This window comes from Rhinopithecus roxellana, chromosome 1 (genome assembly GCF_007565055.1).
Source record: "Rhinopithecus roxellana isolate Shanxi Qingling chromosome 1, ASM756505v1, whole genome shotgun sequence".
NCBI classification, from domain to species: Eukaryota; Metazoa; Chordata; class Mammalia; order Primates; family Cercopithecidae; genus Rhinopithecus; species Rhinopithecus roxellana.
In genome coordinates this window covers 131,169,156-131,187,598 of record NC_044549.1, presented here as the reverse complement: position 1 = coordinate 131,187,598, position 18,443 = coordinate 131,169,156, and the positions used below count along the sequence as shown (strand labels likewise).

The 18,443-nt window shown below is 46.1% G+C and overlaps 1 protein-coding gene across 10 annotated transcripts in view; it reads right to left on the bottom strand.

Annotated features, from left to right (window-relative positions):
• The window catches only part of ABCC5 (ATP binding cassette subfamily C member 5), a 95,722-nt gene that overhangs the window by 39,878 nt on the left and 37,401 nt on the right, over positions 1-18,443 (bottom strand). For 9 of the 10 annotated variants that reach the window (XM_010366200.2, XM_030931377.1, XM_030931399.1 and 6 more), the window contains 8 exons: positions 17,950-18,098; positions 16,970-17,077; positions 10,990-11,346; positions 7,352-7,423; positions 5,039-5,163; positions 4,847-4,919; positions 3,080-3,283; positions 1,245-1,388 (listed from right to left, as the gene is read on the bottom strand). In XM_010366200.2, the coding sequence (XP_010364502.1) occupies positions 1,245-1,388; positions 3,080-3,283; positions 4,847-4,919; positions 5,039-5,163; positions 7,352-7,423; positions 10,990-11,346; positions 16,970-17,077; positions 17,950-18,098 (1,232 nt within the window). Of the gene's footprint in view, positions 1-1,244; positions 1,389-3,079; positions 3,284-4,846; positions 4,920-5,038; positions 5,164-7,351; positions 7,424-10,989; positions 11,462-16,969; positions 17,078-17,949; positions 18,099-18,443 lie in introns of all 10 variants that reach the window. The other variant, XM_030931419.1, reaches the window with a different exon arrangement.

Genomic DNA, 18,443 nt, shown 5'->3' with positions numbered 1-18,443 from the left:
GGGTTTCACCGTGTTAGGCAGGATGGTCTCGATCTCCTGACCTCGTGATCCGCCTGTCTTGGCCTCCCAAAGTGCTGGGATTACAGGCTTGAGCCACCGTGCCCGGCCTTTCACACCATTCTTTACACCACATTGCAATTTCCCATTTCTCTACCTTTGTCCACACTTGTTCCTCCACTTGGAATGCCCCTCCCCTTCTCCCAATCACAGTCACAGTTGTCCCCATTCAGATAGATTCAAGTCTTCCGTTCTTCATGAGGCAACACTCCCTGGAAAGCTCACCCTCCCATTTGCCCTTAGGACTCCATTAGTGCTATACATGTGACATAGTGTTCTAAGCCACATCTGTAAGTGCTTGTAAGAGCATAAAAACATTGGTCTTCCCTAGAACACTGTGAGTCCCTCAAGGACAGAGATGATGTCTCACATGGTGACAACTTACACATGCCCTACCCCTGAGAACTGCCTGTAACAGGGCACACAGGAACTCAATAAACAGCCTCAGGTTCTACCTGAGACAACAGAAACTACTTAGTGCTCCCCTTTCCAAGTTTCTCTTATGTCTTTTTTTGTTTTTTTCTTGAGATGGAATTGCTCTCTGAGCAATCTCAGCTCACTGCAACCTCCACTTCCTAGGTTCAAGTGATTCTCCTGCCTCACCCTCCCAAGTAGCTAGGATTACAGGTGCCCGCCACCATGCCCAGCTAATTTTTGTTTTTTTTTTTGTAAAGACAGGGTTTCTCCATGTGCATTGCCCAAGTTGGTGTCAAATTCGTGGGCTCAAGCAATCTGTCCACCTCAGCCTCCAAAAATGCTGGGATTATAGGCAAGAGTCACAGCGCCCGACCTGAGTGCTTTTTTCCCTTCCTTGGCACTTTATTCACTTGTTTATTTAAAAAGAGCTTTATAATGCTTCAATCAGGGGGACGGAGCTTATGAAACTGTGACTGAACAGCAGCACATATCTTCTCTGCCCTCACTGGGCCCATATCCTTCTCCCTGCCATTGTCATATTAATAAGTTCTTCGTGACAGAAGACCTCAACTCACCAGCCCTACAATCCTGCTCTCCTAGAGCAGAATCAGTATGTGAACTAAGGCACAGCAATCTGTTCACCAGAAAACAGAGCCCCTGCCAATAAGACATAGACACTGGATTCAGCTGAGATCTCTCCATCACTCACTCCGGCTATGTTTCCCTTGCAGAGAGAGAAGGGGACACACGCAAACACCACCAGATCTTACCTCAACTGGCGGTGTATCTCCCAGCAACAGGTTATTAAAAATGGTAGCATAGTCACCATTTAAATTCATCAGTTCCTCATGGGTGCCTCTTTCCGTAATACAACCCTCTTTCATGAAGATCACTTCATCACAGTCAACCAGGTACTGAAGGCAAAGGCGGAGACAATACAATACGCTATTTGTGCAAATACATTCAAACATCCATACCTTAGTTCAGTAGTTCTCTACAGGAGGCGAGTTAACCTCCCAGAAGACATTTGGCAGTATCTGGAGACTTTTTTTTTGAGACAGTCTTGCTCTGTCCCTCAGGCTAGAGCGCAGTGGCGCAATCTCAGTTCACTGCAACCTCTGCCTCCTGGGTTCAAGCGATTCTCCTGCCTTGGCACGCACCACCATGCCTGCCTAATTTTTTTGTATTTTTAGTAGAGATGGGGTTTTGCCATGCAGGTGATCCACCCGTCTCGGCCTCCCAAAGTGCTGGGATTACAGGTCTGAGCCACCGTGCCCAGCTGGAGACATTTCTGGTTGTCACAACTGGGGGGAGAGGTACACAGATGCTCCTCAATTTACGATGGGCTTACATCCTGATAAACCCAACGTAAATTGAAAATATCAGAGCTTAGCCTAACCTACCTTAAACATGCCCAGAACTCTTACATTAGCTTAGAGTTGGGCAAAATCATCTAACACAAAGCCTATTTTATAATAAAGTGTTCAATATCTCATGTAATTTTTTTCAATACTATGCTGAAAGTGAAAAACAGAATGGTTGTATGCGAACCATCATAAAGCCAAAAAACTGTAAGTTGAACTATAAGCCAGTGACCGTCTGTATTGGTATCTAGTGGCTAGAGGCCAGGGGTGCGCAAAGTAGCCCCGTACAACATGGACTATCTGGCCCAAAACGTCAGTGGTGGCAACATTGAGAACCCCACTTTAGTGTATTGTGCCTTGTGACATAGTACAAGGAGCAGTTTCTCCAGTTTTTCTTTTTTTTTTTTTTGAGATGGAGTCTCGCTCTTGTTGCCCAGGCTGGAGTGCAATGGTGCAATCTCAGCTGTAACCTCCACCTCCTGGGTTCAAGGGATTCTCCTGCCTCAGCCTCCTGAGTAGCTGGGATTGCAGGCATGTGCCACCATGCCCGGATAATTTTTGTATTTTTAGTAGAGACAGGGTTTCACCAGTTGGTCTTGAACTCCTGACCTCAGGTGATCCGCCAGCCTTGGCCTCCCAAAGTGCAGGAATTATAGGCGTGAGCCACCATGCCTGGCCGAGTTCCTCCAGTTTTTCACATGAATCTGCTGATGGAGCCACATGAGCTCTGCATTAAATTTACACCCTTTCACTGCACTCACAAATACACATAATTATGACTCTCTTTGGCAGAATGGAGGGTTTGCCCCCCAAACGTGACAACATATGTGAACCAGATGGCAACATCTTTGAGCTGCTCTCCAAAGTGGCTACTTATCATGGAATGACAGAGGGAGAGAAGCTTGTTTTCCCAAAACAGTTCCCACTTGCATAGAGATGTTAACACAATGCTTTCCAAACTATCTTATACCCAAACTCCATTTTTGGCCCGCTGCTCTCAGCCCTTTTACTTGCGGATCTATATGCAGAAGCTGATATGCTCCAAGGATCTCTGATTTAGATGGCCATCTGTTACACTGGTACAGTGAGCTTTATTGGTACAGAGGGTTAATTTGCTAAGAAAATGAAACCTTGATTCCAGGAATTTCTAGTTATAACACAAGGACACCTGGAGCAAACCTACCTCCCTGTTTCTGATTTCCCAAAGTAAGGTAGGCAGCCGAGGGAAGAAAGCACCATACCTGTAACTGGTGGGTAACAAACAGAACCGTCTTGGACTTGAGATGTTTCCGGATAGCACTATTGAAGATGTGGTTGCCCACATGGGCATCTAAGGCACTGAGGGGGTCGTCCAGGATGTAGATGCTCCTGTCACTATACAAGGCCCGGGCAAGGCTGATCCTCTGGCGCTGCCCACCGCTCAGGTTGGCTCCTCGCTCTCCAATCTACAAGAGCCCAGAAGTGTGGTGAAGCCTCCAGCACAAGTCAGTCCAGAACAGCGCGTAGGGGTCACCCAGTCACTTCTCTTCTTTCCCACCCAGACCAGCTCCTTCTCTCAATTCCCCGCAGATGAACTGCCACACTGATCCTTTCAGAAAGTGGGGGAGTTGGCCCAGATGCCTCTTCCTCTACCACTGCCATCTGGGTACCAATCAATCCTACATCTGGTCTTGCCACTCCACCCGGATGCCCCCCCTCCAATCCATTCTCCACATGGCAGGAAGAGCTTTCCAGAACACAAAGCTGACCATCTCCCACCCCTGCTTAAAATTCTTCAAGAGCCCCAAAGGATAAACCCTGACTATCTAAACATGGCATACAAACCGGACCCTTTGCCACCCAGTTCCCCAGCAATTCTCAGCCTCTAGTGCACAATCCCCCTTCCACATCCTGGGACCTAAGCCATTTGAAATTATGTGTATATTATGAACACGACAATGTCATGTGCTTGCCTCTACTTGGTCTGCTCAGTTCTGGCATCATCTCCTCTGAAATCTCCCCCAACCTCCTTCCCGCTAGTACCCCAAAGAGATGGGGCTCTTTTCCATCAGATTATTTTGTGCCTGTTTGTTTGGGTATCTCATCCTCTTAACTGTACACTTCTTTACATGCAGATTATTGTCTTATTCCTTTATATTCTTAGTGCCAGTGTCTGCACATGTCACTGGCACATGATAAGCACCTAATAAATGTTACTAAATGATCAAATGAATGAATCAGTTGTCAAATATTCAATTAATTCAGAGGTTTTCAAACTGGACGTTGCATCAGAATTACCTGCAGGGTTTGTTAAAACAGACTTTTGCACCCCACCCCTAGAGTTTCTGATTCAGTAGGTCTGGAGAACAGCCTAAGAATTTGTGTTTCTAACAAGTTCCCAGGTGATGCTGATGCTGATGCTGCTGATCTGGGGACATGGATTTAAGGATCTCTAAAGTAATGAAACCATTCACCAAATCTGGTTTGAGGGATTTAACTGAAGTCAGTTAAATAAAGATGCCAATCCCAGAGACCTTCAGGGCAACTCACGGGAGACAAGTTTTAACACTGAAGAGCACAAATTAGTTCCAAAGACACGGCTCTGGAAACTGCTGCAGGGCAGAGACCCAAAGAAATGTGGATTTGTTCTAAGGGCTCTTTGTAATAGAAAAGGGCTCTCTACAAACTATCTGAGTTAAGGAGATTGGCAAAATCAAGTTCAAGGAAGAAGCTCAACGTGCACACGCTTACTTGTAGTTTTAAAAATATCTGGATAGAGTAAAAAACAACCCTGAGTCAACAACGGGATTTTGTTCAAAATCCCCAAGACATAGAAAACGCTTACAACCTTAAAACAAGCAGTGTTAACATCCCTGCCCTAACAGATGCTTTCCTAACACAACGGCCTAATGACAGCCTAACCGCCTGTGAGGCTCTTCTCCCAAGCACTTCAGATGCACTCCCAGGAGCAGCTCTGGCCCAGCTCCGCCACTCTGCTAAATGCCTGATCAGGGGCAGAAGGCCTGTACCTCCGTCAGGTCGCTGCTGGGAAGAATGGCCAGGTCAGGCCTCAGGCAGCAGCTGTTCAGCACAGAGTTGTACCTGGAGGACACAAAGAGATAGCGTGAGGGACACGGCAGGAGCAGAGCCTGCTGACTAGGGCTGCGTTGCATCTCACATGGCCAAGATGGAAAGCATGACAGAAGCCAAACATTCCTTGCCTTTCTTCATCATATTCCTTCCCAAACAGGATGTTGTCTCTCAGAGTAGCATTGAGGATCCAGGCCTGCTGGGCCACATAAGCGAAGGTTCCACTGATGGCAATGCTGCCCTCTAGAAGTGTCATCTAGGGAGAGAGACACCATCCAATGACATCATAACTCAAAACCATCACCCTATGCCAACAGAACTCCCACCTTCCACAGTGGAATCTAGCTCTGGTAATTTCCCTGGATGCTTTTTGGACCCAAATCTAGATCCCACCTTTATTCCAAAGAGAGCTACAGAAGCAAAAAAAATCAAAGTTCTCCTTGTTTATGTGTGATGGGAGCCCAGCATAACCCGTAACTTGAAGGAGCAAATACTTCCCTCTGCAGCCATTTGCTGTGTGCAAACTGTTTAAATTAGGAAAAGCATAAGCAAGAGGTTCTTGCAGAATTCTCCTGGAGAGGATGCTGTAGGGGTTTCCAGCTAATCCCTGCCTCAACATGGGGGTAGGCCAACTCATCCACGGCAATTATCTAGGATGCTGGCTAGACCAGTTGTTTCTATGAAATGAGGACCAAGGGGAAAAAAAAAGTCCAGGTTAGACATCACCTAGTATTTATAATATTTACACAGTGTCCATTTACCAATGATGGACCCTCCCTGCCCACAAGCAGTGATGAGCCATGTGCTTTGAATTTTGTGTTCAGTTGCAATGGTTGATACGAATTGACTTATCTATTTTACCCTCTTCCATGATTTCTTTCGTTTGGGAATGATAGTAGACATTTGTCTTGGTTTAGGGATGCTACAGCTTTGAAGCAAAGTTTCACTAACCAGCCTGTGCAGTGCTTGTTCATATAAGCTGGTCTTCTCAAACACCCTCACACAGCATGCACACACACAGGTGTACCTACGTACACCACAAACTGGTAGCACTCTGATGTGCACTTTAAAGGGTTCAGAAGCCCTCAGAGGGTCTACTGTGGAAAGCTGGCACTTACGACTGCTGCACAAACACCCCACACTGCAGCACCATCAATGGAGGTAAACTACAGTTAAAGTAGGGCTGACCAGCACAACCCGTTTCCCTGCCAGAGACAGGGCTGCCAGGATTTGTCCAGAAGCAAAGCCTGACTTGGTTTTCAACCTAACCACTGCCTAATCAACCCTGGAAAACGGAGCACATAGGTAGATGGCAGAGCAGCACTTACGAATTGACCTTTTCTTTCCTGTTCCCCCTCCCCCCATCTCTGTCTCTCCTCACTGGCCCTCCAAATCTGGTTGGTCATCAGAAATCACCTAGGAAGTTTGGTGCTTTTTACAAGACCAAAGGCTGGGCCCCATCACTGGAGAGTGTCATAAAGCAGAAGGTGCGGGCGCTGCCCGCCATGATCCGAACTCAGACGGCCCCAGGCACCACCACCCTCAAGGAGGACCACAACTCAACAACTGTGACAGCTGATGCCAAACAAGACAAGAAAGTAAGAGACTACAAAAGCATGCCTGCTCCCCATGTGTTTCATTTCAATTCAGCGGACCTTATCCATCAGGATGTAGAGATAATCATAAGTTTACGCTCATCTCAACCATCTAAGTCAAGTTAATTTAATTCTAGTTTAAAAGCACGTGGGCACCTTGTTTTTTTGTTTGTTTGTTTGTTTTTTCTGGATTATTTGGTTCTAAAACACAGCAATGATAATGTGTCTCAGCGGCATGACTCCAGCCCCATCCTGTCCCTCACTCTCAGTACTGGCCACCGTGTGCTGGGCCCTGCGTGCTGTTCACTCCCTGCCTGGAGATGTGCTTGTGTGTCCTCAAGGCCTTGCTCCCCACTGGACCATGAACTCGCCAAGGGCATGACTCTTTCAGGGATTAGGCAGAAAACAAAGCGGCTCTGCTTCTAGATCAAACCCTGACAGTCCTGTCTGACAGACAGGCTGGGAGTGCTGTCAGCCCTGTTTCTTTACAGGTTAACTCTCCTGGCAGCACTGCAGTGTAGGGTGTCTGTTCATCTCTTATCTCTGCCATTTTCAACACACGGGCATACCTGTGACATTCAATAGATACACGCTGAATGAAAGAAGGCATGAAACCAAATGGCTCCAGCTGAGGCAACAGTCAGTCATCCATCAGGCGCCCACCAAGCCTCCTTCCAGGCAGAAGGCTGTGAAGGGGTGGAACTGGGGGGAATTGGGGGAGTACAATGCAGGCTGAGGGTTCATTTGTTTCCACCTTTCCTGACTCTCTTCAGGAAATTTGTTCATTTTTTCCTGAGACTCTTGTGAATCAGACAAAGAAGCAGAAAAGGACAGTAACAAAAATCTTACCTGGCCTAAAATGGCTGAAATCAGAGAGGTTTTTCCACTTCCTACACTGCCGCAGATTCCAACCAGTTTACCCTGGACAAGGTACACAGAGAGGAGGGTCATTGAGATACTACTGACCATTCATCTCAAAGGACTTGAGGAAAAAACACATTAACTGTAGTCTACCCATACAGAACTGTCACCCTGATAACTCAGCAGGCCACTTACCTGTTTTCTCACTCATTAGCTGCCTATCTCATGGGTTTCTGTAGAGACACAGAATGGAAGCCCTTTGGGGAAAGTAAACACGCTGCCCACTCCAGTATCCCACCATCATTCTCACATTCTGGTAGCCCACCATCATTCTCGCACTCCGGGCCAGGCTGGTCTCAAACTACTGGCCTCAAATGATCCACCCGCCTCGGCCTCCCAAAGTGCTGGGATTACAGGCATGAGCCACCGCACCTGGCCACCCATATTCTTTATTTACTTGTTTTTGCTGTTTTCCAGAAGAGAGGGCAGGACTCTTAAAAAATCATTTTATTATGATTTTTCTCTAAGGTGTAAACATCATGTATTTTCCATAAAAACCATGGACACTGTTGCTTCCATTTTTCTGCAAAACATTTCCAAAAATCTGAGGACTATTTATATCATCAATCCCACACAAAAGTAGAAAACCAAGTCTATGACTAACTGAGTATCCTTAGGCAAGATACAGAGTTCTCAAAGTCGCACTGAAAGTTTTCAAGGGACAGACAGATGACTTCAAAAGGGTCACTTGTTTACAGCCCTGTGCTGGTTCAAGCATCCCCAGGAAGGAAGGGAGAGTGGTGGTATGAACGGAGCATGGATTCTGGAGGCAGATGGGTCTTTATCTGAATCCCAGTTTCACTAGCACTTTCTAACTGTGTGATCCAGGCCCGGGACTTAACCTAATACTGTGTCTGTCTCCTTCTTTGGACTCTGAGCACCTTGAGGAAAGGCAGTATCCTTGTAAAACTAAGGACAGTATCTGATAGTTGAACAAATAGTTTTTGACGTGGTCCAGGAGTACTGAATGGTTTACTGCCTGGTGGCAACAAGGAGGTCAAGTCAGAGGTTCAACCTCTGCTCAGGCCAGTTAGGTTTACGTGAGAAAAATGCTATTTTGATGATTAAATGATGACTAAATGAGACACCAAAAATGAGAAAAATGCCTGGTGCACAGAAGACACTTGGCAAACATCACCTCCCCTTCCCTTCCCTAAAAAGAAGGCCCAGGGAGAATTAAGGGATCTCTCTTCAAATGGCTAAAGGTCTCCCATGTGTCTGTGGGCTCTGAAGGGCAGAATGAGGGTTAACATACAAAGTAAAAGAATACATTTTAGCTGCATGTGTGGAATCATTTTCTAATAGAGCTGATTAGCAATGTATTAGAGCTGCCTCAATAATCAAGCTAATAGTTACTAAATGAAAAGCCTGTTAGGCGTTAACTGAAGTAAGGCCAGGTGCAGTGGCTCACGCCTGTAATCCCTGCACTTTGAAAGGCTGAGGCAGGTGGACCACCTGAGGTCAGGAGTTCGAGACAAGCCTGGCCAACATGGTGAAACCCTGTCTCTACTAAAAATACAAAAATTAACCAGGCACAGTGGCACATGCCTATAATCCCAGCTACTCGGGAGGCTGAGGCAGGAGAATCACTTAAACCCGGGAGGCAGAGGTTGCAGTGAGGCGAGATCATGCTACTGCACTCCAGCCTGGGCGACAGAGCCAGACTCCATCTCAAAAAAAAAAAAAAAAAAAAAAAAAAAAGAGTTAACTGAAGTAAAAAAACGGACTTGCATGCCCTTCAATGACACTAATAGTTTCAAGTGGTGTCACTAAAGACTCTCTCCCCTTCTTGCTCATAGTTTTCAAAAGCTAGAAGCTTTTTCTTCTCTTCTCAGTCTAGTTCTGGATCGGCTTACCATGCCTCTGGTCAGTTGCTGATTTTGATAAACACTGCATTCAAACCTCCTCCTCCCTACTTCCAGTTACATGGACAAACATTTCTTACCACCTCCCACCAGCAACCTTGATCTAAGACATCCTCATCTTTCTCCTGGTTACTGTGGTAACAGAGCCTTGACTGTTCTCCTTGCTTCCTTGTCTCCCCCTGCAGCAACCAGAATGATCCTCTTCACACATAAGTCTGATCATGTCATTCTGCTGTGAATCCTCCAAAGGCTCCTCTTCCCACTTGGAGTAAAGCCGAAGTCTCACCAGAGGCTCTGGCAGGCACCACCTCTGCCCCTGGCATCCACTACTCTCTCCCACGCTCATTCCACTCCAGTAACAGGCACACTCACCACTTGTGGTCTCTGTGTTTCTGTTCCTTTGGCCTGGAATGTTCTTACCCACCCACCCCATACCCAGGTAGCTCTCTCCCTCATCTCCTTTGATCTTTGCCCAAATATTACTTTTTAAATGACGCCTTCCCTCAGGCAGCTATTCAAGTTGTAACCACACTTGCTCCCTGCCCCAGCACACTCTCTCCCTGTCCACCATTTTTTCTTTTTTTTTGAGACTCACTCTGAGTCTCACTGAGTCTCTCACTCTGCCACCCAGGCTGGAGTGCAGTGGTGCGATCTCAGCTCACTGTAACCTATGCCTCCTGGGCTCAAGCAATTCCCCTGCCTCAGCCTCCCAAGTAGCTGGGACTATAGGCGTACAGCCGGCTAATTTTTCTATTTTTTGTAGAGACAGGGTTTCAACATGTTGGCCAGGCTGGTCTTGAACTCCTGGGCTGAAGCGATCTGCCCACCTTGACCTCCCAAAGTGCTGGGATTACAGGCATGAACCACCATGCCCAGCCTCTGTCCCCTTCTGTCATAGCCCTTATCACCATCTGATATGCAATATATTTTATTTGCTCACAACCTGTCTGTGCCTGCTAGAATGTAAACTCCACGAAGGACAGGATTTTTGTCTGTTTGGGTTTTTGTAGCTCTATGCCCAGCCCTACCACAGCATCTGGCATGGAATTTGATACTCATAAAATGGCTGTTGAATGAATGAATATATACACATCTGGGGCCCTCTAATGACACAGACCTGTGAACATGGTGCTGGTTCCAAAATACATAGTCTATATTTTAAAAGCCTTGAACCTGGCATCTCTGTTCCACCATTCCCTATGGGAGGCCCTCTGAGACTAATCTTATGCTACCTGGCTGTGACATCATCTACTGTAACGATCCTTAACTTATATTAAGAATAAATAATTACAACACGACTGTTGTCACAGTAGCCCTGAGACTACCTATGACGCGCCAGGTATGATGCACAGCCTCCTGCACAAGGACCCTCACAGAGTGGTAACAATCAGAAATAGCTGTCACAGCTCACATACAACTAAAACTGAATCCTCTTTAGGGGAAAATCCTGGAAAATCCTCTTGAATGTTTCATTTCCTTGCTTATAAAACAATCACCTCATAAGATCAGTTGTTATTCATTTCTGCTGCAAAATGCTTAATTGGTTTTTTTTAGAGTTAGAGCTGGTCTAATTTGCTCTTTAGTTCAAAATCACTTCTAGCCACAAAGCACTTTGTGAAAAGGAACAGCAGCCGCCTATTGGTGGCAGATCAGCACGGGGTGGCGGGGTGCGGGTGGGGAGGCAGGGGGCGGGCTGCTTACCTCTTGGATCTCCAGGTCGATGCTGTGCAGCGTCCTCTGTAAGCGCAGGTGGCCCAGGTGGATGTGCTTGCCTTCTTCCTCTTCGGGACTGGGCCGCTCGTCACTGTCCAGGAGGAGGTGGCCTTTCTGCTCTGCCAGCACCGCCTGATGCTCAGTGCGCTGCAGCTGCCTCACCTTCTCTTTCTTGCCCCTGGAAGCCCTCTTGTCTTTTTTCATTTTGGGGGTCAGCTTGGGCGAGTTCTGGATACTGGAGTGGGAGGAGTCCCATGCCAAGGTGGCATTTTTCATCTCTATCTTGATGTGAGGACTGGCTGGTTTGTTCTTTATCATGTGAACCTCTTCCATTAGAAACAAACTCTGATAGGAGTTGTGAGAGAGGTGCAAAGATGAGACACTGGATCAAGACCAGGGAGACAAGCCTAGGGCGCACACTCACGTAGCAAAACACATCAGGCTATACAGTGGAAGGAAGCTGAAGGGCAAAAGGTAGCTCATTAGTGCAGCCAGTCTCAGGCCCATCAAGGGGTCATGGGAGTGTGGGGGCAACCTCAAGAGGTCCAGGGGCCTTGTCAATGACCCAATATTCTACATGACAAATTACATGCTAAACTGCCTTTCCCCCTCAGCCAGCCTAACGCGGACCTAATGACATTTAACTGACTGGCATGTAGCCCCTTGTTCTAAGGAGTAGTAAAAAGCAGGTAGGAAAAGCAAAGGGCATGCTGACCTCCAGTACAGATGCTCACTATGTGTTTTCCTTCCAGACCCCTCCTGCAGAATCCCAAAGCCTGCCCACTTCCCACACTCACAGCACCGCACGTATCTAGAAGTAAAGACTGTCACAGGCTTACATTGCTACTGTCAGAAAACAGTATCTAAAAATTTCATCTACCACAGAGAACATCTTCTTGCCAAGAAACTCTCATGTCTTCAAAGCCTTGCCTTGGAACTTGAGAGTTCAACAACCAAAGGAACAGGCTTGCATGGAAGTGAAGGGTATCTCCCAGAGAAACATCCCTTGGGAAGAGAACAAGACACTTTCCTCCCACTCATTCCCAGAGACCCCTGAGTTACATTAAAATAAACAATTTTTTTTTTTTTGAGACAGAGTCTTGCTCTGTTGCCCAGACAGGAGTGCAGTGGCACAATCTCAACTCACTGCAACCTCCACCTCCCAGGTTCAAGAGATTCTCATGCCTCAGCCTCCCAAGTAGCTGAAATTACAGACATGCGCCACCATGCCGGCTAATTTTTGTATTTTTTTGTAGAGATGGGGTTTCGCCATGTTGGCCAGGCTGGTCTTGAGCTCCTGGACTCAAGTGATCTGCCTGCCTCAGCCTCCCGAAGTGCTGGGATTACAGGTGTGAGCCACCGCACCCGGCTGAAGAATGAATTCTTGAAGAGGGAAATGTTTCTGAAATGAAGACGTAAAACACTGATCATAATATATCGCAGCCCAGGATGTTCCCATAAGACTTTGAATCCACTTCTAACAATTCTCTTAAGCCAGTGATCTTCTCTACAGATTGTTATACCAGTTGGATTCACAGTATGATTTAAAATATATTTATCTTAATTTTTAAAAATTTTAAACATTACAAAATCTTTAGAGAAAAGATAGCTTTTAGGGTCAGGACTCTGCTTAGTTACTGAGAACCCCGCAGCTATCTTAAATTTTGCCGGTGCTATAAAATATCATACATAATCCCTCTCCCCAAGAACAAACCCTTTCTCTCTTGGATTCTAAACTTCTAAGCTCTCCCTTAAGCTCCCGTCTCCCATTCATCCCTGATCCTGTCTTCCCCGCAGTGTCATGATTCTAAACTTCTGAGATAATCTTCACTCTTGAGTAACATTAGGTGTAGCCCCTGCTTGCTGAAACGGCTGCTGGTTTCATTTGTTCAAAGCCTTCCTGAGAGACTGAGCTAAGAGTAACATGCCAAACATTTTGATCACCTTCACAGAGTAAAACCACATGATGACAGAATTTCCATCATTTCTCTCCCCTACAGAGTTATTCAAAGAACAAAGGTCTTTTAGGCCTCAACGAACTATTAAGAAACATGCCAGTATCTACTGGTTTTCACAGCTCCAGCCCCCATGTTTCCTTCCTACTCCCCGCAGCCTTACCCTCCCTTCTACCAGGAGAATTTTGGCTTCAGATCACTCTGTCCTGATGTGCTAAGAGGCAGACAAGGGCCTCCCCATACTTGAACTTGTATCTACTTGAATTTGCACCTGTCAGAACAACAGAATCTTAGATATAACGTAAACCTATAACCATATAAACCTATAAACCATAAGCCTCAACTTTATCACAGGACACTGACCATGAAAACACTATTCATTCACTAGAAGAATCAAATCAGAATGAATCTGTTGAGAGCAGAAGAGGGGACTACTCACAGGGTTGCCAGATAAATATAAGATGCCCAGTTAAATTAATTAATTAATTATTTTTTTGAGACAGGGTCTCACTCTGTCACCCAGGCTGGAGTGCAGGGGTGCAATCTCGGCTCACTGCAACCTCTGCCTCCCAGATTCATGCCATTCTCCTGTCTCAGTCCTCCCGAGTAGCTGGGATTACCGGTACCCACCACCACGCCCAGCTAATTTTTGTATTTTTAGTAGAGACGGGGTTTCACCAAGTTGGCCAGGCTGGTCTCGAACTCCTGGCCTCAAGTGATCCACCCACTCAGCCTCCCAAAGTGCTAGGATTACAGGCGTGAGCCACCATGCCCGGCCCCAGTCAAATTTAGATTCCAGAAAAACAATAATAATTTTTTAGTATAAGTATATTCCATGCAGTATTTCACTGGGTGTCCTGTGTCTGTATTTGCTAGAACAAGCCACCCTATTCCACTGGTGACAATCAGTGCAGCTTCGCACTGCCTTTCTACAGGTCATCAAATCAATAAATTACAGGTTACATAAATAAATTTTATATCTCTTTTCCTATTCTTTATGCATACTACCCAACAGGAAGCAACAAGTTCTCCTGCAAGATGCACTTGCAGGGTAGGTGAAATAGAGAAAACACTATACTTGCCAATCTATCAGCTCTCCAACTCCAATTTAAAAAAGAAAGAAAGAAAATGATGTAAAACAAGACACAGGGTGAAAAGCAGGGCTCTGCAACATCGTTAATGAGTTTCAAGGTCTGTAAAATGAATCAAAGAAGCAAGTCCCATCCTTGTTATTCTATATTCCATCTTCTAAAAATGATGGGAGGGCAGACGCTTTTGGGGAGATACAATCCCAGGAACGGTTTTGTTGTTTTCAAAAGGCTGCCTTAGATGGTTCCCCAATTGTGGCAGACTTCCTTTAACGTACTCGGAAACATAATGAACAGTTGCCTTACACCTAAAAAACAGCCCTTCAACCCTCATAAAGTCAATATAATTCTAATTAATAAACATCCGAAGATAAGAAGAAGAAAGAACAGGCTTAGAGTTGGGGAGGGATTAAGTAATAAATACTTGTTATCTTCTTTTTTCTTTTTTTTCTGAGACAGAGTCTCTCTGTGTTGCCCAGGCTGGAGTGCAGTGGCGCGATCTCGGCTCATGGCAACCCCCACCTCCCAGGTTCAAGTGATTCTCCTGCCTCAGCCTACTGAGCAGCTGGGACTACGGGCGCGCACCACCATGCCTGGCTAATTTTTCGGATTTTTAGTAGAGATGGGGTTTTACCGTGTTGGCCACGCTGGTCTTGAACTCCTGACCTCAAGTGATCCACCCACCTCAGCCTCCCAAAGTGTTGGGATTACAGGCGTAAGCCACCATGCCCGGCCATAAATACTTGCTATCTTGTGCCAAGCATCTAATTAAAAAAAGAATAAGAAGGAAAAAAAGAGACTGAGACTGCCAAGAGGAATAAGATAGCAGGGTTCTAAAGTCTCATGGGGCATCAAATAGAGCTGTGGGTGGTGCTGCTTCTACTATTAACTCTGAAGCTTCCTGGAGAGAGGAGGGACCTATGATGTGAAAGCCACCTGCTAATCCAAGTCCTCACTACTAAGCAGGAGATGAGAGCCCTCGAAAAACAAGGGGAGGACCAACCTACACTACAGGCCCTTACTTTATTCAAAGTGCTACCAAATCCATTCACTAACAAGAATACAGAAATGAACAGCAGGGAGAACTTATAGTCAAACATTTGCCTTTCATCCACGACCGGTTATTGCGGATTCAGCAAAATAAAGCTCAGAGTCCCATTAGGCCATTTTTTTTCATATGACTCTGGCTCTTGGTTTTCTAAATGGCCACGCTGGGGTCAGGGAGGGGCACATTAGAAGACTAGCTTTCTTCCCCTCCCTCTCCCCCTCCCCCTCACTCTCCCTCTCCTTCCTTCCTTCTCTCTCTCCCCTCCCTCCCTTCCTTCCTTTTTCTTTCTTCTTTAAAAAAAAAAAAAAAAAGATAAGAGTCTCACTCTGTTGTCCAGGCTGGAGTGCAGTGCCATGATCATAGCTCACTGCAGCCTCTACCTCCTGGGCTCAAGCAATCTTCCCACCTCAGCCTCCCGAGTAGCTAGGACTACGGGCGCACGCCACTGCGCCTGGCTATTTTTTTATTTTTTTGTAGAGATGGGGTCTTGCTGTGTTGCCCAGGCTGGTCTTGAACTCCTGGGCTCAAGTGATCCACCTGCCTCAGCCTCCCAAAGAGCTAGGACTACAGGCACGAGCCACCATGCCTGGCCAGGACTGGCTTTCTTGACCAAATAAAAGTCACCTGGTCAACTGTAAACAAGCAGAATATAAACAAATCCCAGGAACTGAGTTTCCACGTTTCTTAAGAAGAAAATCCAATTTGTTTTCTCCTGAACCTCCAAGATGATTATATCCATTCCTCAAACATGTGAGCTTCAAGCCTTCACATCAGCAAAATTGCTTTCGTATTCTTCTCACCGGCCAATAAAGACAAGCAGGGGCATAGGAGCTAATCTATGCAGTGGCAATGTCAAAGAATTCCAGCCCACATGGCGTCCCCTTTTTTTTGTTAAGTATTAACCACTGTCAAATATCTATTTCTCTCCACCCTCCCAAATATACTCCCTTTCATATCATGTATGTGTATTATCCTGAAGGAACAAGGAACACAGCCAAGGTATGATCAACTAACCACCTGCAAAAAAAGAAGCTGATACTGGGGCCGGGCGCGGTGGCTCAAGCCTGTAATCCCAGCACTTTGGGAGGCCGAGACGGGCGGATCACGAGGTCAGGAGATCGAGACCATCCTGGCTAACATGGTGAAACCCCGTCTCTACTAAAAATACAAAAACTAGCCGGGCGAGGTGGTGGGCGCCTGTAGTCCCAGCTACTCGGGAGGCTGAGGCAGGAGAATGGCGTAAACCCGGGAGGCGGAGCTTGCAGTGAGCTGAGATCTGGCCACTGCACTCCAGTCCGGGCGACAGAGCGAGACTCCGCCTCAAAAAAAAAAAAAAAAAAAAAAAAAAGAAGCTGATACTTACTTAACTGCACTTCTCAACATGATCTAGTTTTACGACTATTTCCATGTCACTGCTTTCCCTGCGTCGTGAGTAGCAACCACAGGGCAGGAAAAAGAAAGTATCAAAAAGGATTCAGCGTGTCAACCCATCAAAGTGACAGTAACAAAGATCAAGGGGAAGATGCCCCACAGTGCTGGTCTTCTAGGTTTAAGCCACTTCAAGGCCCAGTGAGTTGCGACACATCCATGTCAGGACCAGGTGGAAGGGGCTAGCTCTAAAGGGGAACTCTGCAATCCTGGGAGCTCAGATCATGGCCGTCCAGAAAAGGTAAAAATTCACATTAATTTAAAAAGGTGGTAAGTCTCATCCCTCAATTCAGTCTCCTCCACTGCCCCCTTTTTCTTACCGACTTGCCAAAAGGCCAAAGCCAAGCTTAAATCCAGTGAGGCCAGCCTGTATGGCCCCTTGAACAGAGCCAGCAGTTAGTTGTGTGGGGAGGGCTCCTGACACTGGGGCAGGGAAAGGAGCCACTTACCTTAAATCTGTCAACAGCCACCGAGGCTTCTGAGAGGGACTTTACTGAAAACGGTGTTACTTTCAAAGCAAAAGTCATGGAATTGAAGACTGTCACCACTGTGAAAGCCTGAAAATAGAAGAAGAGAAGAAACTGTGCCTAATTATGCTATGCAACTAAAGTAACCTGACACCATCAATTTCCTCTCAGGTGCTAGGAAGGCTGCAGCTTGACTGTCAGATGTTATTACAAGTCAATTACTTTTTTTTTTTTTTTTTGAGACGGAGTCTCGCTTTGTCGCCCAGGTTGGAGTGCAGTGACACAATCTCGGCTCACTGCAACTTCCACCTCCCAGGTTCAAGCAATTCTCCTGCCTCAGCCTCCCGAGTAGCTGGAACTACAGGTGCTCAACACCACGTCCGGCTAATTTTTTGCATTTTTAGTAGAGATGGGGTTTCACCATGTTTGCCAGGCTGGTCTCAAACTCCTGACCTCAAGTGATCCGCCCGCCTTGGCCTCCCAAAGTGCTGGGATTACAGGTGTGAGCCACCATGCCCGGCCACATTTTTTTTTTTAAGTAGAGTTTTTGAGACCTTCAATTAAAATTTCCAGTAAATATGAACCACAGGATGATCTGTAATTTCAGAATTAAACTCAAATTTAGGTTGACTAAAAACAACTCATACACTATTTGTGCATAAGGGCTGGCTCCCCACTCTTCTGCTTCTCAGCTTAATCCCATGAATGAAAAAATATCTACTAATTCTTGGGGAAACCTCCAGGTCCAGTAAGAAGATCAGAGCATCATCTCCATATGTGGTATTTTTTTTTTTTTTTTTTTTTTTGAGATGGAGTCTTGCTCTGTCACCCATGCTGGAGTGCAGTGGCGCGATCTTGGCTCACCATAACCTCCGCTTCCTGGGTTCAAGCGATTTTCCTGCCTCAGCCTCTGGCAAATGTGGTATTTCTAAAATGTTCCCCATCCCTGAGGGTTCCCTGACCTGTGCTGCTGTCAGATCGAAGCCCAAGGTCATATGAACAGAGAAGGTCACTACACTGGCGATCACCACCACAATGGGAGCCACACCCACAGTGATGCTCTGGAAGTACCCGGCTTTTTCCAATATCCGACGCTCCTCCTCACGGATTTCTACGAAAAAGCAAGCCAATTTCAAAGCAAGTTAAAAGCAGCCTAGGGATGTTGTTCCTTCACCTCCAAACAAGACTCCGTAGGTCTCCAGCCACTCTTCAACACCTATGACTATCAACTTTACCACTAAAGCTGGTATAAAAGGCTGAGGTTTGAAATGGATCAAGTGACAGGAATGAATCTAACAGAAAGCAATCACTATATATGAACACAATGATCACCTTCTATGATAGCTTTTTCTGATTTTTCTTGCCAGTTTCTTAGGTTTAGAAAGAATGAACACATTAATTGTATCTGTAATTGGCAGTTGCGTTTGCTTACCCGGTTGTTGTTTAATTTTTGCCT